The sequence below is a fragment of the Leopardus geoffroyi genome, chromosome B1 (assembly GCF_018350155.1).
Source record: "Leopardus geoffroyi isolate Oge1 chromosome B1, O.geoffroyi_Oge1_pat1.0, whole genome shotgun sequence".
NCBI lineage: Eukaryota > Metazoa > Chordata > Mammalia > Carnivora > Felidae > Leopardus > Leopardus geoffroyi.
Window position 1 is genome coordinate 81,068,050 of NC_059327.1, and position 22,983 is coordinate 81,091,032.

At 43.0% G+C, this 22,983-nt stretch overlaps 1 protein-coding gene across 11 annotated transcripts in view; it reads left to right on the plus strand.

Annotated features, from left to right (window-relative positions):
- The window catches only part of ZNF827 (zinc finger protein 827), a 176,062-nt gene that overhangs the window by 16,946 nt on the left and 136,133 nt on the right, over nt 1-22,983 (plus strand). For all 11 annotated transcript variants that reach the window (XR_006709489.1, XR_006709490.1, XR_006709491.1 and 8 more), the window contains exon 2: nt 14,987-16,039. Coding sequence is in view for 8 of the 11 variants with exons in the window: in XM_045466484.1 (XP_045322440.1) it covers nt 14,987-16,039 (1,053 nt within the window). In the remaining 3 variants the exon portion in view is untranslated. The remainder of the gene's footprint in view (nt 1-14,986; nt 16,040-22,983) is intronic.

The window sequence follows — 22,983 nt, forward strand, 5'->3', positions numbered from 1 at the left end:
AGGAAGCAGAGTGGGAGTGTCTGGAGTCTAAGCTTGTGCCCTTTCTGTTTTGTCCTGCTGCTTCAGGTTCTAGAAATGGTTTCTTTTGCTCTGCAAAACCTATTATGGCCTTATTGTATTAATTTGGTCAATCCTTGAAGTTGCATTTATTTTATGTACTTAAAAGGAAGAGAATCTGTAGCTTTCTAGCCTAACGTTCTCTGCGCTTTGCAGTCGACAAATCCTTCGCTATTACCATACTTTACAGATGAGGGATCGAGTGATGGGAGGCAGATCGTTCCATGTCTGTCTGGTTCATCTCCATGTTCCTAACACCCGCACCAGGAGTTCATATTCAGTGGGCTCTCGAATTTTTGTTAACTAAACATGAGTCATATAGCTTGTAAGTTCCAAATTCAGATGGGAACCCAGGTCCCTGAGTCTGTACTCAGAGCTCTTTCCCCTGCGAAACCATTCTGCTTTTCCCAGACCCCTCATCTGTGGGACTCAGGAACCCCTGATAGACCTGTCTGGTGGATTTCCACAGCTCTAAATACATATGTATGGGTAGTCTCTTAGAGTATGATCTCATTCTTGTTCTTGTTTCTCTTCCTTTAAATATCTCAAGACAGGGTTTTAAAGGACCTGACACTTCCCAATCAAATGACTTGAAAAGGATCAATTATCCAATATTGGATTCATAGAGAATTAACACCAGAAGGATTCTTGAGATCATTTGGTACCGTATTTTCGAAACTTAAAAAAAAAAAAAAAAATTAGTGGAACCCTTGTCTTTAAGGAGAGCTCCAGTGTATAGACAAGATCAATGCCAGGTTGTGCTGCTTAAGTGTGTGCTAAGGTAGGAGGTAAGCTGGAGTCCTTGGGCTCCTTGAGGGTATGGTTTATAAATCACTGATCTGTTCTTGCCCCTCATTTTGTAGTGAAGAAACCGAGGTACAGACATGCTCAGTGACTCACAGAGGTGGTTGGATTAAGATGATGATGAAGTGTGTTGTCATATATCTGAATTTCCGATATCATTTTAAGTACCATTCTACTTTTATTATAAAGAAAAAGTAAATCACCTATACTTTAGAGCAGGAGTCAGCAAACTGTGGCCTGTTTTTGTGCAGCCCCTTGAGCTAAGAATGGTTCTTGCATTTTTAAACAATTGTTAAAAAAAAAAAAAAAAGCAACAGCAACAACAAAAGCAAAGAACATGGGATGAAGACCATAGGTGCCCCATAAAGCTTAAAGTATTTGCTGTCTGTCTGTTCACAGAAGAAGATTGCGGAACCTGCTTTACTGGAGTCACTGCTGCTGATATTAACATGGAAATACCAGAAGAATTTGGCTTTCTCTAAGTAACTTCAAAACATGTAGATTTAAAACAAAGCCCAATTAGTTGAGCGTATTTACGTCAAAAAGCGTTTCAAACTTGTATTCCTCAAATGAACTTCTTTAAATTGCTCAATACATTTTCATCCTTCTTTTCAAACACCAGATTTTGGGGGATAGGCCAGTTAACTAGGTTCTTGTAATACATGGGAAACATTGCCCCTAGAGGGCTGCCTACAGTTGTAAGTTCTAGAAGATGGAAAGGAAGCAGTGTGCATATTTGAACACAAAATCAAGGCGTCTTCTAGACTCCCCCCCCAAAAGGTTAAGAACGAGAGGAAGCAGAGTGTGAATAATGTCAGTCACTCCTGGTCACTTTGGGGCCACACGTATGCATGCCAGAGGGATATTTCTTGTTTTGAGCCTTACCTTGGAGTTGAGCCTTCCTTTGAAGCAGTCGTCAGTAGAGCAGGTTTCCTAATGTCATCCTTACCACTTGATGCATTTCCAGAAGCATCTGAGCTTTGTTGGGAAGTGGAATGAATGTTTTCCTCCGTGGAGTATTGCTCGTAGTGAATAGACAGCTAGAAGGCAGTGACAGGTCTTTTGAGTGAAAGACCTAGGAAAGGTTTGTCAGCGAAACAAACCCCAAAGTGGGCATGCCTGTGGAAAGCTCCCACCTCCCGGATCCTTCAAAGACAATTAAGTGGATGAAACCACAGGACCCCGTTGTTGAGGCGATGTTAACCTAGCTACAGGCTCTCCTGGCCCTTGGGATTGCCCTAGTTGGTTAGTTGGTTGTGGTATTTGTTGTTTTCATGGTCTTTGGCCAGATCATTGACTTATGTGTGTTCCAGAAGGTGGCCAGGGAAAATAAAAGACAATGAATAAGAATACATTTGGCCGCTTGGTAGCAGCCGTGGCACAAAACGTGGTCGGAATAAAGGTTAAAATTCTTGGCCTAAATCCGTATTTAAAGTTAACTTTGAGTTAGGGGCTGTCCTTCTAATCGGTGTCATGGATTCTTGTGCATAATAAAAAAAACCATTCTCTCACAATTCATTGCACTCATATTCCTTTTTTTTTTTTAAGTTTATTTATTTATTTTGAGAGAGCATGCGCATATGAGCAGGGGCAGAGCGAGAGAGAGGGGGGGAGAGAGTATCTTGCGCTGTCAGCACAGAGCCCGACGTGAGCTCAACCCACGAACAGTGAGATCATAACCTGAGCTGATATCCAGAGTCTGACACTTACCCGTCTGAGCCATCCAGGTGCCCATGCACCAACATTCTTTCATGAAAATGTGGGGGATTGGGATCTGTCTTCTCTGCAGCTTTTATTTTATATGTATTTAAGCACTAAATAAAAGCAATTTCATTTGCTCTCCTCTCCTTTGGTAAATCTCTTCTCCCCAAACGCCCATTTTCTTCCTGTATAGACATACATTTTTAGTAAATAAAGGACTTACTGTGTGAAATTTTCTTTTGGCAGTCAGAATGATTATGAGCATAATATGTTTCATTACAAGGTACGTGATGTCAGTGCTTGGTAAATGTGCCCGGGAAGAAATGTATCATTTTATGTATAAGCTGAGATTTCAATAAGTAGCCATTTATCTCTCTATAGAGTGCTGTTCCTAGACGACAGAGTGCATTATTATGTTATTAGGGCTTTTTTTGGTAGTTAAGTTCTTTTTTGATCTATTAAGAATTTCCCAGTGATTTCAGTAGTTTGGTAATATATCGTTCATCTTATAACAGGTATTGGTAATGTTGGGATGAAAACATTTATACAAGAGGAAATAAAAGTCAAGGAAGCAGATAATCGACCGATTTATCAGCCTTAACAGACAATTTTTCTGATAATGCCATGGTAGCCATGGTAAATTTACTTCTGATTGCTTGAGGGGACAGATTCTATATGCTTTCTGTAACATGGAGGTGCAGGAAAGGGTGAAGGAGCAAGTTATCAATCCGTGGACTAACCAGAAGTGTTTTGGTGTGTAGATTGGCCTTGTGGTCAGTGGATTCATGCTATACTTTGAACTATCCGTTTCTTATTAATTTGCTACAACATATGTGGCCACGAGTGTATTTTTTTGTTTGGAGATTGTGAAGTAGCTCTAGTAATAGAAGACTTCTCTTGCTTAACGTCTTTCTCAGAATCTTTCATTTGAACAAAATTTGGTTAAAATTCAGAGGTAGGTAAAAATAGCTTAATAGTCGGCTCCCAGTCCTTCCAGCCTCGGAGGACATTGCACGGCGCAGCAGCATGGTCCATTCTGTGATAACCAGGTTGTGCAAAAACTACAGCACTAAGCTAGGCTACGGTTCAGAATCCAGAGGTGAACCAATCCAGAAAAAGTCTCAGGCCTTCGTTCAGACGTACATGTATCAGTTTTCGGGGGCCTCTGTAACAGAGTATTGCAAACTGGATGGCTCGAACAACAGAAATTTATTGCCTCACTGTTCTGGAGGCCAGAAGTCCCAGATCACGGTGTCGGCCAACAGAGACACAAGGAAGGGTCTGTTCCAGATGTCTGTCCCTGCTTGTGGTAGTTCCTTGGCTGTGAGAGGGTCACTCTAGTCTTCACATGGTATTCACGCCTGTAGGTGTGTCTGTCTCTGTGTCTGGATTTCCCCTTTCTATAAGGACACCCGTCATATTGGATGAGGGTCCACAATAATGACCTCATCTTAACTGGTTCATCTGCGAAGACCCTATTTCCAAATAAGGTCACATTCACAGGTATTGGGGGTTGGACTCCAACATCTTTGGGTGGGGGACACAATTCAACCCATGACACCAGGTTTTCATCCTTAGTTTGCACAGTTTTATTAAGCTGGATGGGAGACAAAAAGCCACAAATTGAGAAAGAAGGAACTCGTGTCTGAGTGTGTATGCTTTTGAAATCCCATCAAAATAAAACTTAAAATGCAGGAGTGCCTGGGTGGCTCAGTTGGCTGAGTATCTGACTCTGGATTTTGGCTCAGGTCATGACCCCAGGGTTGTCAAATGTATGAACGAGAAAGAAGAATGCGCTTAACAATCAGAAAGGCAGCACTTAATCAGTACTGGAAATGAGAACAATTTTCAGAATTACAAATGACAATCCTATCATTTGTAGGGGTCCACCCTGAGCATGGAGCCTGGTTGAAATTCTCTCTTTCTCGCTCTGCCCCCTTCCCCTACTTGTGCGCTTTCTCTAAACAAAAAATTAATAATTAATTAAAGTAAGTAAATAAAGGGGTGCTTGGGTGGCTCCATTGGTTAAGCGTCTGACTCTTCATTGTGGCTCAGATCATGATCTCACAGTTCGTGAGTTTGAGCCCATATCAAGCTCTGTGCTGACAGTGTGGAGCCTGCTTCTGCTTGGGATTCTGTCTCTGTCTCCCACTGTCTCTGCCCCTCCTTTGTTTGTTCTCTCTCTCTCGAAAATAAACTTAAAAATAAGTAAATAAATAGAAATACCCCTACTTTAAAAAATTAAAAAAAAAATGAAACTTAAAATATTGATTACTTGAAGTTACTGTACTTTTTGCTTACCTGAAAAATTACTTTTTGTCAAACAACTCACATCACACTCTATTAGATTTCCTGAAGGTTTGGGTTTGAACCTTGCTTTGTCACCCACTAAGTGGGTATATTGGGTAAGCCATTAACCTTTGGAGCCTTGGTTTCCTGGTCTGTAAAATGAAGAGACTATAGTCTACCACATGAAATCATGGGAAGAATTTGCTGATGAATACTGAAGCATCTAATAAAGTACCCGGTATATTTTTAGTGTTTTATGCATGATTGTTCATTCATTCAACAACTGTTTGTTGGGAGGCTGCCGTGTTCCAGGTCTTGTTCTAGAACATTCATTCACTTAATCATTAAGTGAATCATTCATTCACTTAATGATGATTATGCCGTGATTTAGTAGAGCACTGGCCTTTGGAGTGAGACATCTGAGCTCAAGTCCTGTCTATGTTAGCAAATCAAGTATGGGACCACAGACTAATCACTGGCCCTTTCTAGGCCTCTGCCTAGAGACTACCCATATGGACTAAATCTCCAAGGCTTTACCATCTCTAAAGTAATTCAGACAACAAATTCAAAATTGGCAAATAGAGTTATAGTTCTTCGTCTCCTACAGATCCATTGTGCAGTCTGAGAAAGTTACCCTCTGTGATTTAGCTTTTCTGTCTGAAGTGCGGGTAATAGGATTAGTACTGTCTATTTTGCGACGGTAATGATCGTAACAATGATAGCCGCCCTTTACTGAGCTCTTGACACTGTGCTAGATACTTTTCATACATCCTTGCTTCTCCAGAGCAGCTGGGAACACAGAGAATCGATGTTCCTTGGTGGTTTGTGAAGCACAGCCCTGCAGTATTTAGTAAGAACAAGTACAGCTCTAGGACAGAGTAGAATGTGGAATTCCCTTGAAATGTTAAGCAAGGAGTCCAAGAAATCTGGGACTTTCTGGAGGGGGCTTCAGCTGCGGCCCCGAGTTACCTTGGGATGCTGTGCTCGTTTCTTGGCCACTAGGGAGACTGGTGGAAAAGTTTGCAAAACAGTCTCTTTTCCCTATTTCATGTTTGACTCACATCAGAAAAACAGGATTATCATTTGTAATTTTGAAAATTGTTCTCATTTCCAGTACTGATAAGTGCTGCCTTTCTGATTGCTAAGCGCATCCTCTTTCTCATTCATACATTTGACAGACAATAGCTGAACACCTGCTCCGTGCCATTCTAAGTGCTGAGCACATAGCAAAGAAAACGAAGTCCTCTCTCTCATGGACCTTCTCTTCTAATAAACAGTGATGCTTTGAGGGGAGACCCGAGGAAGTAAAGGAGTCAGCTGTGTGGCTATTTGGGGGGAATTTTGCTCTTTGTTTATTATTTATTAGCAAGGCAGAGTAGTAGGGGATGAGGTCTGAAGGATACGGATTATGGAGGCCCTGAGGGCAAGGGAAGGGTTTTGGATTTTATTCCGAGAAACATGAGAAGCCATTTTGAAGGCTCTAGGATGGGGGTAACGGAGTGTGACATATATTTTTAAAAGCTTACTCCGGCTGCTGGCTGAGCACAGCGGGGCAAGAATCGGAAGTGAGGAGACCAGCTGGAAGACTACTGCCACAGTCCAGGCCAAGGACGGCAGTGTTGTATACCAGGGTGGGAATGGAAGACGTGGTAAAAAGTGGCAAGATTTGGGATGTATATGGAAGGTGGGACCAGTGGAATCTACAAATGAGTTCGATGAGGACTTGAGAGAAAGGGAAGCATCAAGGCAGGCTGCGGGGGTTTTGGTCTAAGCCATCTTAGGGAGGGGTTGCCATTCATGTTGTGACGGGCAGTTTGATGGTCACCGGAAGGTCTGGCACCTTTATATGAAAATCCCGAAAGCAGCTCCCCTACCGTTTGCAGCTCCCTTTGCAGATAAAGAGCGGTGCGTTTCTTTGTGTTACCTTTGTTTTACTCATGGACATCTGCAACTATAATTTAAAACCACTCCTGTGTGGGGCGCCTGGGTGGCGCAGTCGGTTAAGCGTCCGACTTCAGCCAGGTCACGATCTCGCGGTCCGTGAGTTCGAGCCCCGCGTCGGGCTCTGGGCTGATGGCTCAGAGCCTGGAGCCTGTTTCCGATTCTGTGTCTCCCTCTCTCTCTGCCCCTCCCCCGTTCATGCTCTGTCTCTCTCTGTCCCCAAAAAAATAAATAAACGTTGAAAAAAAAATAAAAAAAAATAAAACCACTCCTGTGTGCACAATGTTCGTCTTGACCCAGAGGGCCTCTCCGTGCCATCTCAGTCTGCCGACTCTTATCCTTTCCAGACTTCCTCCCATTTCCCAGTGCCCTGGCAGCACCTCTTCCCCAGCTGGACTGGTGACAGGAGTCTGGTCGTCTTCTCCACCCTGGCCGTTTTAAATAACTAGCAGTTCTTAAATTTTCTCCCTGGCCATGCTGACAGCGGTTGGGTACCCTGGGCATCGGTGTTTTGATAACCGTGATCTCTGAGGCTTTGTCCCCCGGGGCCGATTGCCGGCCCGTGCGTTTCACTCGCACTGTGGCCTCGGAACCCTGAACCCCAGAGTGCTCCCTCAGTGCCGGGCACACCTGGTGTGGGGCATGTGCTAAGGCGTGTAGGCTACAAAGGGACAGTGTAAAAATTGGCAGGTAAAACTGGCCTACATGAGGATATGTTTTATGCTTAAAATCATAAAATTGGTTCATAACAGCCTGATGTGCAGCATACTAAACCTTTATTAAACATTATAGGGGTCATCATTTTTGTCTTCCTGGTGTCTCTTCCCTCTCCTTTTTCTGTGACCCACATTAAGTCAATTGTAGAACCCCCGCCCTCTGGCTTCAGTGGTAAGTCTGGAGAAGGGAATAGGACCTCCAACAGGCTGATGAGAGGGGAAAGACCTTTCTCTGGTGGTAAGTCGTTGAGAGGGAAAACCCAGAACCTGTGTGGCCAAGTTGGCAGCCTCCAGGGAAAGGTGGCCTGAGAGGACAAGGCTAGCCTCTGAGAAGAGATGAGAAGCAGTGAGAGAGTGCCCCGATAGTGCACTGCCCTCCTCTCAGATGCCGGCTCCACTGTGCCCCTCTGTGTGTTTGGGTAAGGGACTGGGAATCGCACCTGTCACTTCTTGCGGTCCTGGTTGTCACTACAACCACAGGTGCCCTGGTACCCCTACTAGGATCAGGGCATCCAGCAGGAATACAAAAATGACTCACCTGTGGCCCTGCCTCAGGCGTTTATAATCTAATGGTTTGATTTCAAAACCAGTGGGTGTGGTAAGAAAATTGGTAAAATCTGCCCTTTCACAAATCAATAGATGGTCAGTTTTTAAAATGTGAAGAATGCAGAAAAAAAAAATTATTAGGTTTTAGTCACCTGAATGTTAGCAAACCCTCCTATACATGAATTTCCAGTGTCATCTGTTAAGATCATCTTCATTCCTTCAAGGTCCATTTCCAAAGCCATGTGCACCACTGGAATTAATTTATGCACAAACAACCCTTGCTCGGTTGCTCTGTGATAACACCGGGCTTTGTGCTTCGTATACTTGTGTAACCCTCACTCCCTGTCGACTGCAGCAGTTGGGCAAGACACAGTTGCGTCTTTGAAGCTCTCTGTTGCAGAGAACAGCTCCCCGAACATAATAAATGCTCAGTAAATATTTGTTAAATTAAGTCACTCATCAGCATTGGTTTTGCTAATAACTCCTGTATACAGCTCCTTAAACCTTACAAACCACTTTTGTATAAAATTGCATGGAAAAATTGGTTGTCTAATTAGATAATTGCAAGTGATTATTACTAATAGGGTGATATTACTAATAGAGATGTGTGACCTTAGAATTAAGTATAGGGGTGCCTGGGTGGCTCAGTTAGTTAAGCATCTGATTCTTGATTGCAGTTCGGGTCATGATCTCACAGTTCCTGAGTTCCATCCCCGTGTCAAACCCCACGTCAAGCCCCAAGTAGGGTTCTGTGCTGCTGACTGTGCGAAGCCTGCTTGAGATTCTTTCTTTCCCTTTCTCTGCCCTCTCGTACTCTCGCTCTCTCTCTCTCTCTCTCAAGAATAAATAAATAATCTTTTAAAAAAATTAAGTGTAAATATTTAGCTATAAATGTATGCTAGCTGGAAAGGAAGAACACTGGGAAGATTTTTAGATGCAAATGAGCCAGAGGGTTAGTTAGGAGGTACTAGGTGAAGACACCTGTTGTCACAAGAAGAAGGTGTTGACTACGGGAGGACTCACCATGAGTCCTAAGAGGTGAAACTTTGTTCTTTTCAAAACCTGCTGGTTAGATTCATGTGGAGCCACTGGTGGGATGACTTGTGGGTAGATTAAGAAATAGGGCTTTTAGATCTCCATCTCCGCTTACTTTAACCACAGCCAAAAGGCATCAAAATTAATAGGTATCTCTTTCCCGCATTCTTTTTTCTCTTTTCGCTCCCTATCTTTCTGATCGAGGATCTTCTGAGTTGAGTATTTGTCCAATTAAATGCATCTGATTAAAACTGTCAAACTGAAAAGGAAGTGAGTTGGAAAAAAACGCAGCCAGAGTTGCAGATATCGAGTTACCGGTTTTCTGCTTGAGAACTGAATTATAAATAAATGTGTTAGGTAGTGGAATTTTGTTTTGTTTTCCCCAAAGGAGAAATATTCACCACATGGAAACAAAATTTATTCAGCATATTTTCGTTCCGTAATTGTACCACTTCTATTCTTAATTCTTTTGAGTTGATGATTTAAAGTGAAAAACACAAAAACAGACTGTTGTGTAAAATTGACAGGAATGAGTGTGAACCTGGCTGTCAGAGACATAGGTTGTTGTAAAATTAGCAATGGAAATAGCTTCCTATTCTGGAGGTTAAAAATAATGTATTTACAAGGAAGTTATTTACATTGGCCGTTCAGAGGCTTCCCCTGGGAGCTTTAGTTAGGAAAGCTGTGAAATCCACAGTCCATGTGCTCAGGAAGCGTTTCCGGGACCGCAGCATGTGGGGTGCTCAGAGATTATGTGCCATGATTCTGTGCTTCTGACGGACAGGAAAATGAAGCTGTCTCGCTGCCCAGGGGCTTCTTGAATTGTGAAAGAGAGTCAAAAGTCAAGCCTGGCTTGTTGTAAAGTTTGTGGTGTCCAACAAGTTAATCCCCTAGATTGCCAGAATGCTTTGTTTTGAGCTTCTCCAATGAGAATCTTTTCTCATAATGTGGTGTGAAAGGTGCTACGGGCTCCTGCACACCCCGCCGAAGGGGAGCTCCCTGTAACTGGACCGATGCAGCCTTCAAGGACATCTCCTGGATGAATTCCGATGTGAAATACAGAGCAGCCCAGCAGGGGGAGGAGAATTAATATTTGTGGGAGAAAATCCTTGTTGCTGCTGTTTTGAGCTGAAAGTATATTTGTTTGAGCCGCTTATGATTTTTCTCCAACCTCTGCAGGTCTCCACTTCTCTTGCATTCATGTCTCTGAAAGCTTCCTCCACTTTCTGCTTGACCTCAGGTGATGCCAGAATAATTTCAAAAATGTTTCTTTTCGGGTTTCTGGTCTGGCTCCTCCTAGGCTATGTGCGTTGAAATTATTTGGTGATTTATTACTTGAATAGTCTCAATTTTAGTAGCAGCATCTTCAGAAAAGTGATGAATAGAGTATTGCAAGTTAAAAAATACTCTACATATCCGAGTTTTCTTGCAGTCAGGAAGAGAGTGTATCTAGGTGGTCGCGTCCGCAAAGAACCGGGAATGGGTTGGTTGAGAAACATCCAGCTATTTTAGAGGCCGTAAAATGGTCCGTTTAAGAGATGCTTGGTTTGCTTGTTGGGCGCTTATGTTTTGGCAAGGTTGGGAAGGTTTCTCTAAATGTAGATATCAACTGTTTGTATCATTCAAGAATGTTCGGATCTCCTGATCACTGCTTGGTAGGATTAGAGCCTGAATGGACAGCTTTAGTTTTGTTTTTGTTTTTGTTTTTTTTTTTAATTTTTTAAAAATGTTTTTATTTATTTTTGAAGGAGAGAGAGACCGAGCGTGAGCAGGGGAGGAGCAGAGAGAGAGGGAGACATAGAATTTGAAGCAGGCTTCAGGCTCTGAGCTGTCAGCACAGAGCCCGATGTGGGGCTCAAACTCACAAACTGTGAGATCATGACCTAAGCCGAAGTCAGATGCTTAGTCAACTGAGCCACCCAGGCGCCCCAGGACAGCTTTAGTTTTTGATGCACTCACCAGCCTCAGCACATTTGGAGGGGGACTAGTCTTGCTCACTGAGGGTGTGGAGGGGGTAGGAAATTAAGCTATGCCTTTGGGGCTTTGCCAGTAGAAGTGCTGAATTCTAGAGGCGGTTGAATCAGCTTTTGATCACCAACAAAGAAGTTGCCTGGAAGGAATGGAGAGATTAGAATATGGGAATAATGGATACTTACCTCTGAATGGTTTATCCTAAGATAAGGAGTGAATACTATCCTTATCTATGAGAATTCTCTTGCTGATTTCTGTTTCTAGAGCGTGGAGGCATGGATGACTAGGAGTAGGAGGGCAGCAGTTTCTGACAACTAGAAGTTGCCATTCAGAGGGCATCTGGCGGGCGGTGCATTGGGGTTTTGCAGAGAAGCACTGGGCCAGTTGTTGTGTGATTTGGGTTCTTGGTTCTGGCATTAACAGTAGGTAGCTATGTGCTTTTGATCCCACCAGGATATTCCCTTAGAATATTTAATAGTCTCAGTAAAATGACGAGCCGGGACATGTGGTTATGGATTTTTGTGGTTCTCAAAACCCTGCTTTCAGGCACCTTGTTAACTGACACCACATTGGTTCTGGACCAGTCTTGACTATCTGGAGCTACCCTAGTGTGACAAAAATATCATCTGAAAGTACTCACTTTTGAATCATTTGTTTTCCTACGTTCTTTCAGTGAGCGTCAATAAAGATCAGAGAAGAAATTCTTTGAGATACTCAACTGTTCTTATTGTGGTGATTCTTTTACTTCTCTTACTATTTACAGGATCGTTCCCATGTGATTTTTCTGAAGGATAAGATTTTTAAACTGAAATCAAGAAAGGTGGCTTACCAAAGGAACACAAAATTAGCCCTCTTGTTGAAATGGATGTTGACTACTACTTGATGTTTGGTAAAAAAAAAAAACAAAAAAAAAACATCTCTTGGAGAAGCCAGTGGGGAGATGAGTAGTTTAGGGTCGTGCTGGTTTCAGCAAAGATGAAAAATGTTGAAATGGAGTGGGAAGAAGGAAATGTGGCAAATCACAAGGAACCAGACTGTTTTTAACAGAGAAAATTCAATTTTATCTGCCTTTTTTCAGCAAATGCATTTGATATTTTACATTTTCTTGATAATTTAATAAAGAATCTCAGGAAGGAGTCATGGAACTTTAGCTTAGTGAAAGAGAATTTGTCATTTGTGACATTTCTTCTCTAAATAGCATGGGAAGATCAATGTATCAGCTTGTAGCTCATGCATTACTAGTTCAACTAATTCTATTCAGAAAAGAGACACCATATCATATAGCAAAACTTGGCACAATGGGAAATTTTAGCTCAATTCCTAAACATTCATTGAACTCCGCTGGGGTCCGGGCATCGTGTTAGACACAGTGGGGGATGTGTGGATGATAGAACATGATCCCTGCCTTCAAGAAACACCACCGCTTACTTTTTAGAAGATAAGTCTATAGTAGATAATTTAGAGTGATGTCAAATCAGTGTAAACAGAACATGGGAACGTTGGCTCTGCATTCAAAAGATGCACAGAACGTTGCTGCTTCTCACCGCTGGCAGTCACCTTGAGCTGAGCTACTGTCATCCCTCACCTGGGTTCCAGCCTCCTGGCTGGTCTCCCTGCTTCCACCCTGTGTCTTGTAGCCTCTTTTCCACACAGCAGCCAGAACAGCCCTTGGGAAATGTAAGTCACATCAGGGGTGCCTGGGTGGCTCAGTTAGTTAAGTGTCTGACTTGAACCTACTTCATGATCTCACCATTCCCAAGTTCTAGCCCCGCATCGGGCTCTGTGCTGACAGCTCAGAGCCTGGAGCCTGCTTCAGATTCTGTGTCTCCCTCTCTCTGCCCTTCCCGCCCCACTCAAAAATAAACAAACATTTAAAACATTAAAAAAAGAAAGAAAATGGGGGCGCCTGGGTGGCGCAGTCGGTTAAGCGTCCGACTTCAGCCAGGTCACGATCTCGCGGTCCGTGAGTTTGAGCCCCGCGTCAGGCTCTGGGCTGATGGCTCAGAGCCTGGAGCCTGTTTCCGATTCTGTGTCTCCCTCTCTCTCTGCCCCTCCCCCGTTCATGCTCTGTCTCTCTCTGTCCCAAAAAAAATAAATAAACGTTGAAAAAAAAAAATTTAAAAAAAAAAAAAAAAAGAAAGAAAATGTAAGCCATATCATATCAAAGCCCTCTGGTAGTTCCCAATTTCACCAGATGCAAAAGACCTTTCCACAGTTTACAGTGTTCTGCAGGTCTGCATAGCCTCACTGGTTCACAACACACACCCATCCTCGCTCTCTCCCCTCCCTCTCTTTCTCTGATGTTACTTCTCTGACTTCCTCTCCTTCTGCTCTGACCGCTAGTCACCGCACCCTACCCACACTAGCCTCCTCGCTGGGCCACGGACACGTGTTTCCACATCAGGGCCTTTACAGTGACTCCCTCTGCGTGGAACGCTCTCCCAGAGGGAGCTGAATGAACAACTGCTCATTTCTTTCAAGTCTTTGCTCAAATGTCACCACCTCAGTGAGGCCCCATATGCCCATCCTATTTAAGATTGCAACTTCCCTCCTACCTGTTATCCCCCCATCTTCCTTGTCCTGCTTTGTATCTTTTCCCATAGCACTTCCCAACCTCCGGCTTACTGTATGACTTACTAGTTTTTACATTTTGTGTGCCATCTATCTTCCTCTCCTGGGGTATGAAGCTCCACGAAGGCAGGATTTTCGTTCAGTGTGGTTCAGTCTAGAATAATCTAGAACAATGCCTGGCATGCCACAGATACTCCACAATTGTTTGTTGGATAAGTGAATGAATGAGAAAGGAGAGATTAATTCTGAGAGTTCCGGGGAGAATCACAAGGAAGAAAATTTTGAGCTGGCAGGCGAAGGATAAATAGGTTTTCTGAGGAAAGGCATTCCTGATGGAAGGGATATCTTGAGCAAAGGTAGAACAATGACAGAGCTCATGGGTGCTCTTGGAATGGCTGGGAGTCCCAACGGAGCGGTGCTTTGTGGGCAGTCAGTGTGGTAGTGGTGGAAAGATAAATTAATGGACGGAAAATAATTAAAGGAGACTCTTAGTGGAGTGAGGAGACAAATTCTTAATCATCGCCTGTGATAAGATGGCAGGCATGTTGGTAATCGGAATCCAGGACTCTCAAAGAAGTAACATGCATAACATGGAAAATGCTGTCACTTTAAGAAATCAGTAATGTGAGCAGTGTTTGCGAATGAGATCTGATTTTTATATAGTTCTTGCCTGTTTGCAAATCACAGTCACATGCTTATTGTGATTTAAGCTTCATAACAATTGGATGCAGTTGTAATATCTAACAGGCAGGTAGTATTTACATCGTTGGATGAACTTTTCAAAAAAAGTCAGTTGCCTCTTCTATCAAACCAGCTAAGCGACTTGCCTGAGGTCGTGGAATCAGAAAGTGGGGAAGCGGCTTCCCACTGTCTTGTGCCTCACAGACAACATTTTCCCACCCTGCCAGGCTGCCTCTCTAATTCTGATGCGACACTAAAGATATCATGCCGGTTTCTTTTTTTTTTTTTTTTTTTTTTAACAAGGGAACGTGTTTCTTTCCATTTCCCCCACCACTGAGAATAGCAGTCTCTTCATGCAGTTACTTCTCTCCCAGATCCATTTTTCTCTCTCCCTCTTTTCCATTTCAATTTGTCTGGAATAATTATAGAAAGATGAATATGTTTCGTAGGTGGGTGTGTTTTTACCTTTGCCTGTTTAGTATTTTACCTTCTCTCAGAAGGCTTCTGCCAAGACTGTCTGACTCAGCACCTGACATTCTGGTAAGGTTGCTGCTGTCTCTCTTGTGGTTCTTGGGGCGAGGGGAAGAGGAAGCATGTCAACAACTCCGTTTGAATGTCTTCAGACTTGCTTGTTGCCCACTGGGGAGTAAACTTGATCTTCTTAATTCCCCCAGATGTTAGTAGGCTGGAAGAGGCGGAGGGAGAACTCAGTGAAGGAGAGCACTGGTATGGAAACTCTTCAGAGACTCCGTCAGAAGCATCCTATGGAGAAGTCCAGGAGAACTATAAGCTGTCTCTGGAGGACCGGATCCAAGAGCAGTCCACTTCCCCTGACACCTCCTTGGGAAGTGCCACTCCCAGCAGTCACACGTTGGAGCTGGTGGGACTTGACGGTGAGGTCCTGAGAGACTCACTGCAGTGTCAAGATCACCTCTCCCCTGGCGTGTCTTCTTTGTGTGAGGATGACCCCCCAGGCTCCACTAAGCCCTTGAGCAGCAACCTGAGGCGGCTGCTGGAGGCTGGCTCCCTCAAACTCGATGCCACCGCCACGGCCAATGGCAGGGTGGAGTCCCCAGTGAACGTGGGCTCGAATCTCTCCTTTTCCCCACCGTCCCACCATGCCCAGCAGCTCAGTGTTCTTGCCAGGAAGTTGGCTGAGAAGCAGGAACAGAATGACCAATACGCTCCAAGTAACCGTTTTATATGGAATCAAGGTAAGTGGTTGTCAAACTCAACCACCACCTGTGGCTTGTCTCCGGATTCAGCCATCCTCAAACTGAAAGCCGCAGCCAATGCCGTTCTGCAGGACAAATCTCTCACCAGGACTGAGGAGACCATGCGATTTGAGTCCTTTTCCTCCCCTTTTAGCTCCCAGTCTGCCAGTTCCACGCTGGCAGCCTTATCCAAGAAAGTCAGTGAGAGAAGCTTGACTCCCGGTCAGGAACACCCACCCCCGGCCAGCTCTTTCCTTTCCCTGGCTTCCATGACCTCCTCGGCGGCCCTTCTGAAAGAGGTAGCAGCAAGGGCTGCTGGGAGTCTTCTGGCTGAGAAATCATCACTGGTGCCTGAGGACCCTCTACCGCCACCGCCTTCAGAGAAGAAGCAAGAGAAAGTAACCCCGCCACCCCCGCCACCGCCTCCACCGCCTCCGCCACCACCACCACAGTCCTTGGAATTATTGTTACTCCCAGTTCCTAAGGGAAGAGTTTCTAAACCCTCCAGCTCAGGTATGGGGTCTTTTATTTCAATCATCGTGTACGTTTCTTTCTTTCTTTCCTTTTCCTTCTTTCTTTCTGTCTTTCTTTCTTTCTTTCTTTCTTTCGACCGTAAATTGCAATGTCTTCTTCATTGCTTTATTCGGAAGGGGTCCGCATCTGATCCGAGGCAGGAATAAGAAAGCAGGAGCACAAGAAAATACTTAAGCAAGCAGCGTAGTATTCTTTCATGTATGTGTTACACAAAGACTTCACAAATAGCTTCATTTTTGAAAGGTAATGAATAATCTTGGAGACGTACAGTACTCCTCCCTTTCATATAAATGATCTTTTTTTTTTTCTTCTTACCAAGTGCAGGCTAGGTCCATACAAGACATATTTAATGGGAGAAGATCAAAGCAGCTTTGTCATGGAGTGCATGGCATCACTGAACATAGGGGGATAAAAAAAAAACCCACAAAAACCCGCCGCTTTTGATACAGTGGACAAGGGAGACCCCACCCTCCTGCTACCTCCCATCACAAATGGACTTCTGTATACAGTAACTACTCTGCCCTAATTTATCACACTGTATACTTTTATGTTAGCATTTTTATTATTTGTGTGTGTGTGTGTGTGTGTGTGTGTGGAATTTAAACCTTTCCCACTTACCTTGTTCTTCTGTAATTTCTTGCCATAGAAGAACCCTAAAGAATATTGTCATTCAGACATAATCAAAGCATTTCCTGCAGATGCTTTTTTTTTTTTTTAATTCAAATCCAATCAGATTCTGAAAGCATGTGCATGTGGAAAATTTGAATCATAAGTTTTTCTTGGGAGGACAGTGTTTCCAAAGGAGAAGTCGTTGTCTTGTGGAGCCCTGACATTCACAAGTGACTCGTCTGAGGGAGAAAGTTAGTCACTTGAGTTCTCACGGTGGAAGCATCCCATCTTGTGCTGGGTTGTTTTTAAATTGTGCGTATGGTAAATTCACGGTCCCGGGATGGAGGTATGGAGTTTCAGATGTCTCCCGAGGATATCCTGTCAGATTGGAACAGGAAGTAGACTGTGTGTGCCCTCGTCAGTGTAAACACTGCTGTTGTGTATGTCTAGCCAGCTTTGATTATTTGCAGCCACATTGATGAATGGCAAATAATTGAATGGTCGCTGCTAACATTGGTTTGATGCACTTCAGACAAATTTCCATTTAAATTGCTGAGTGAGCTCTGTGCACCAATTCTAATTGTTTTAAAACTTGTGTAAACAGCAGAATAGAACTAAGGAAATGGATACCTGGAACTTTTATGACTCTAAGTGATCCAAACCAGTCACTCCAGAGTTTCTGAAGGGTCCATAAAATCCTGAAATGTTTATCCATTCCGAGTTTCATTTCTCCTCACTTTTTACCTGCCATCTGGTGAAATGGCTAAAATTAGGAAACCAGGAGAAGAGCAAAGGGAGCTGGGTAATCTTGCAATGGAGAAAATCACCCCTCATTTATAGAAGTTTCATTTAGGGGAGCAGCAGGAAGAAAGGCATGGCTGTATATAAAATGTAGTTTTATAGGGGCGCCTGGGTGGCTCAATCGGTTAAGTGTCCGACTTCAGCTCAGGTCATGATCTCATGGCTTGTAAGGCCCCGTGTCGGGCTCTGTGCTGACGGCTCGGAGGCTGGAGCCTGCTTCGGAATCTGTGTCTCCCTCTCTCTCCACCCCTCCCTTCGATTCTGTGTCTCCCTCTCTCTCACCCCCTCCCCCACTTGCACTCTGTCTCTCTCTCAAAATAAATAAACATTAACAAAAATTTTTTAAAAGTAGTTTTATAAATACTCTGTATCTGGTTACTGAATGAATGCACTTACGGTATTTACACTACAAATTCATATGGACTTCAGTTACTTAGAAAAGCTTATATAAAATTAATAATAAATGTTAGTTGACTGGAGACTCAGAAAGAGGTAACTGATAAAATTGTGTCTCCTGAAGGCACGTTGTGGCCGCTTTGTCATTGTAAAACGTCTTGAGTTAGCTAGCAACAGTGGTGAAGTATCATTTTTTTCACTCCAGGGCTTAGATGCATGTAAAGATGTGAAAGAGGTCATGAACTTCCAGTGCACGGTAGACTTTCTGCCTGTTTGGTTGTAGGATACATACCCAAAGGAAAAGATAGGTTCCCTTCATGGTTTAAATGCGTTTAATTCATGAAACCATCGCAACGAGCTTCTCAGCAGAATTTAACACGGAGATCTAGAAACAATCATTTTCTTTTCTTTTCTTATTACTGGATTTCTTCTATTGCTAAAACACTTACTCTTTTAATCAATGCATGTTCAAAATGACCAAACTGAGAGAGGAGAGAGAGGAAATTCTTGGATTGTGTCTCTGCAACCCCCTCCTGGTTGACTGGTACCCAAGTCCCCTGTTCTCCACGTGCCTCTGTGCACAAGCCGTGAGTTGGTGAAACAATTCCATTGACCAATAACTGTAGGAAAAAATCACCCATTTTGTAAAACTCACACAAGAGGAAAGATTGCTCTGAAGACAAACACGAGGGCTCTTGAAATGGTCCCTTGAAAAATGTTCGGTGTGCCCATCCTAAATTTGAGTTCTTTTTCTTGCTCCCTGGGTTGCAAACAGGAGGAAGGGTGCCTGTGTGCCCCTCTCAGTAAAAGCGATGTCATCACTTCGCGGCATGCTAACTAGATTATGGGGTAAGGAGGAGCGGATAGACTATTTAATTCTGTTATTTACCTTCATATCACAGAGAGATGATTTGGTTGCCGTTACAGATTTTTTAATCTTAGAAGTGGAAAGAAAGATGGGTCTTTTCCATCCAGTCCCACACCCCTTCTACACTCTGTAGTGTGGGCTTCAGGGCGACCCGGGGCTAGATTCACATGTAACTTGGCCATACCAAGAAAGCATTTAGGAGAATGTGGTGAGGGCCGTCACCCATGTTTCTAAGCATCTCCCATTATTATTTTTTTCCTTTAGCTTAGAAAGAAATCTTCATTTAACTCAAAATGAATAGTGTGGCTGGTTTCTTGCACCAAAGAAAGAAAATTATCTGTTGCCCAATAATTTAAATACCCAAACAATAACCCCCACAAAAAAAAATCCATAAAAATAACGACAGCACCATCCTGATTTCAATCAGGGCTCACGTTTTAAAGCTGTTTCCCAAAAATGTTGCAAAAAGGGCACATCAAGTTGATTCTAGAGTTACAAAGAGATATGTGCTAGAAAAGCCAATCCTGTATTGAGTAATTTAGACCCCAGCATTTCTTCGACCTTCTTTAGGTCAAGGGAAGTCCAAACCATGGGGGAAAAAAAATGTGTCTTTTAGGTCTGACCTTATTCCTCTTTTTTGAACAGGATTCAGTTGTTGCCAGGTCATGGTGTATTTCATTCCTTAAAGAGTCCACCGCTCAGTAGCCTTTCCCCCCTGCTAGAGAGACGTGACACTTGAGGAGGGAGGTTTCTTTCATGTGACCCTGTGCCCCAGCACATGCTGCACTGTTCCTCTGAAAAGAGACACGGGAGAGAGAAGATTATGTCCGTTTGCTCTCAAGATAAATGTCACACATTGACTCAATTCTCTTTGAAGCTACTGTTTGTTGCCTCTCAGAATAAAATAGATGCTTTTTATTTTAAAGACAAAGTTTCTTGTAAATGGCCAGCAAGAGTCCCAGGATGCCAGGCTCCCAGTTAAAAGAAATAACCAGGAGAGTTTCAGAGAGAGGGTCTCCAGAACATCTTATTTCACGGAGTAAAATTTAAATGTGCTGAGAAGCAAGCTGGTCTCCTACAACTGAAGGCTCAGAATATTTCCTGGGTCCATAGATAGAGGTTTTCTGGATCCTGTTTCCTTTCATATTTATGTGATGCTATTAAAATTATTGCAAAGGCATAGAAAGGCCAGAGTGTAAGGTAACCTCTTCCTCTACTCCCATTAGGACCATGGCTATTCTAACCATAATCCGGCAATGATCACAAGGCAGGAACTTGTTTAGAAAATTCACTTTTTAATCAAGATTCAGAACTATCTGTCACTGACCTCAATTATATTTCCTCAGTGATGTAAATATAGACTGCCTCTAGTCTATCCAGATGTCTAAAACTTCTTAGTTTTATTGACTACTTCGCAATCATTAAAATATGCATTAATAATTATCAGTGTCAAAGACAACAGATAAACCCAGTGATATCCATTGCCAACATAGTTTTTTATACCCTGAAATAGCATTTGAGAGACATGTCCATGAAATCCTATGAAAATATATTAATTCCATGTATATTGTTACGAAAGAGGATGGGTCATCCTACTCAGATGTGCAGTAAGTTAGGAGGCCTCAGTGGGGACAGCCATGAAGGTCATGCGTACCCAGGGTCACCTGGCATCCTGAACCCCTTTGATGTATATGGTAAGGTGCATATAGGAAGTATGCAGACACTACCTGCAAACTACTTGCACATTAGCTCCATTTTCTGCAAGTTGCCACATAAGATGTACCAAAAGAAAGTTTGATTTCAAGGCCTACGAAACAGTTACATTTGTTTTAAAATTCATTCCTTGAGGGGCACCCGGCTGGCTCAGTTGGTTAAGCTTCCTGATTTTTGATTTCCGCTCAGGTCACGATCTCACAGTTCAGGAGATCAAGCCCTCCATCAGGCTCTGTGCTGGTAGCATGGAGCCTGCTTGGGATTCTCTCTCTCCTTCTCTCTCCGCCCCTCCCCTGCTCCTGCTCACTCTCTCTCTCTCTCAAAATAAATAAATAAACACTAAAAAAAATTCCTACCTTGAGTTAAAGCATGTAAGTTAATAAAAACCTCCATGAATTCCCCCCCCCCCCCCCATGAAGTGTTGTTGCTTTGTGGATTTATGTGTAGACAATTTGGTAGGTCACCAAACTGGAAGTGAAGATATTGGCTCTGATCTCAACACTGCCACTAACTAGCACAGGGATTATAAGCACACACCTCTGTTCAGCTTCCTCATCTATATAAACTGAGCTAGTTGGGGATTATCTCCAAGATTCCTTCCTGTGTTAAAATGCCTTGCTTTTCCTTTTTTATTCTTTAACCCTATCAACTCAAAACAAATATAATTTTTTTGAAGTAAATTCGTTGCTTCTTAAAATTCACCATCAAACCTCCCACAAGATTGCCTCTGTAGATCGTGTCCATTGTAAATAGTTTAAACGCTTACCATTGTATCTTATTAATGGTGTAGTCATACTGTATGCATTTTAAATATCAGATCCTCCAAATTCATTTTGGAAATAGGTAAGATGTAAGTACGTGCACATCTCTCCACACCCATTCATCTGACACATGTATTGGTGTGCTATGTGAAAAGCATGTACTCTTGGGCTGACACTGCTGCCTTTGGGACTTGCTGGCAGCTTCCTGTACCTTTTTCTTCCATTTCCAGCACTCATTTCACTTTTTGATACTCTCTTGACCCAGCCCTTTCCAATTACTCTCATTACAATCCAAAACACATTTATTGAATTGCACATAGTACCTAGCACTGTTGGGTGCTGGAGACACACAGGGAAAGACCTCTAGCCTCACCCCAGCCAATTCCCCCTCCTCCCCTTCCTCCCCTTCTGTATTTTCCACCTCTCTCTTTTCCCTGCCAAGCTGAATTTGGCCATCAGAGTTCTGCCTGGGCTGAGCTGGACCCTACCTGTGTAGCACAGTGGACTCCTGTTCCTTTGTTTTCTCCTGGCTCCTGTGACAAAGTGCCATTCTGGGCCAGGCCCCGGGCTATGTATTTATGTGATGTCAGTTGTTTAAATTTACATCTGCTCTCCTGGTGAGTGTCCTGTTTTAGAGGGTACGACTAGAACTTATGGTCACTGCTATTATTGCAACAGCTACTACCAGTAGCTTCCGTTTACTGTGTGACGGGAGAACTGCACACATTTATTATCTCTCTTCTTCCAGTAATACTAATGCCTGTAAAGAGAATGTGTTTTCTCCAAAGAAGCAAATCAGCATCTATCCATGCCACTGGGTTTATTAGCATTTGTTGGGATTTAGTTTTGTGGTGATACTAACTAGCTAGTGATATGTTTGGGGGGAATTGTTTCCCAGACGGTTGTAAACTATGTAAAATAATGAATGTTTCAAGCCTATTGCCTTAAGAATATGTGGTTCAGTCTAAGGAAGTGGTCATATTTCCTTAGGCTCTAAATTCGAGTGAAATTTATAGCCTTGAAAATAGTTTGGCATACAAACAAGAATATATCCTTGTTTCCTCCCTTCTCCAAAGTAGTTAACAACATTGTTTACACATGGAGGGCATCCTATTAAAATATCAAAAAATTTCTAATAAACAAAAATGCAGATATTACCAGGGGAGATTAATGGCCAATTTGGAAAATAGATCATTGTGTTATGGTTACTTTTATCATTTGGCTTCTGTCTTCTTCCTTTCCTGCCATGATCAGTTAAAAATTTCAAAGTTATAATAATGTAGCTATTTGACCACATATCTTGCCATTAGTTTCTCTTCATTATGAGTATTCTAATTTTTTTCCCAGTCAATCCAAAGACACCCTAATTTATACACAATTCGTGTGTCTTTTGGTATTAATTAAAACTAAGGAAGCATAACTCCAAAATAAAATAGATTTATAGGAAATGCTAATATCAAGGTTTCATGTAGTGTGCTCTATAATACACACCAGGGGACCCGGGGTGGGGGGGCGTAAGAAAAAATAAGAAAGATATTAGTCACATTAAGCAAAACAAGGTGTCCAGGGGACGCTGGTGATGTTCCTTTGGTCAGTTAATGCCTTTTTATTGCCTTCGTGTGATGTGCCAAGAAACCTCAGGTCAGTAGAGGACATCTCCGTTTTTCTCTCCTCTCCCAGGCAATTCTGTAACATTAGGCAGTTTAGGGTTGAGACACTGGGAAATACTTCTGGAAAATAGGGATTAGCGGCAGCCTATTTGTGTGTTTCTTTCT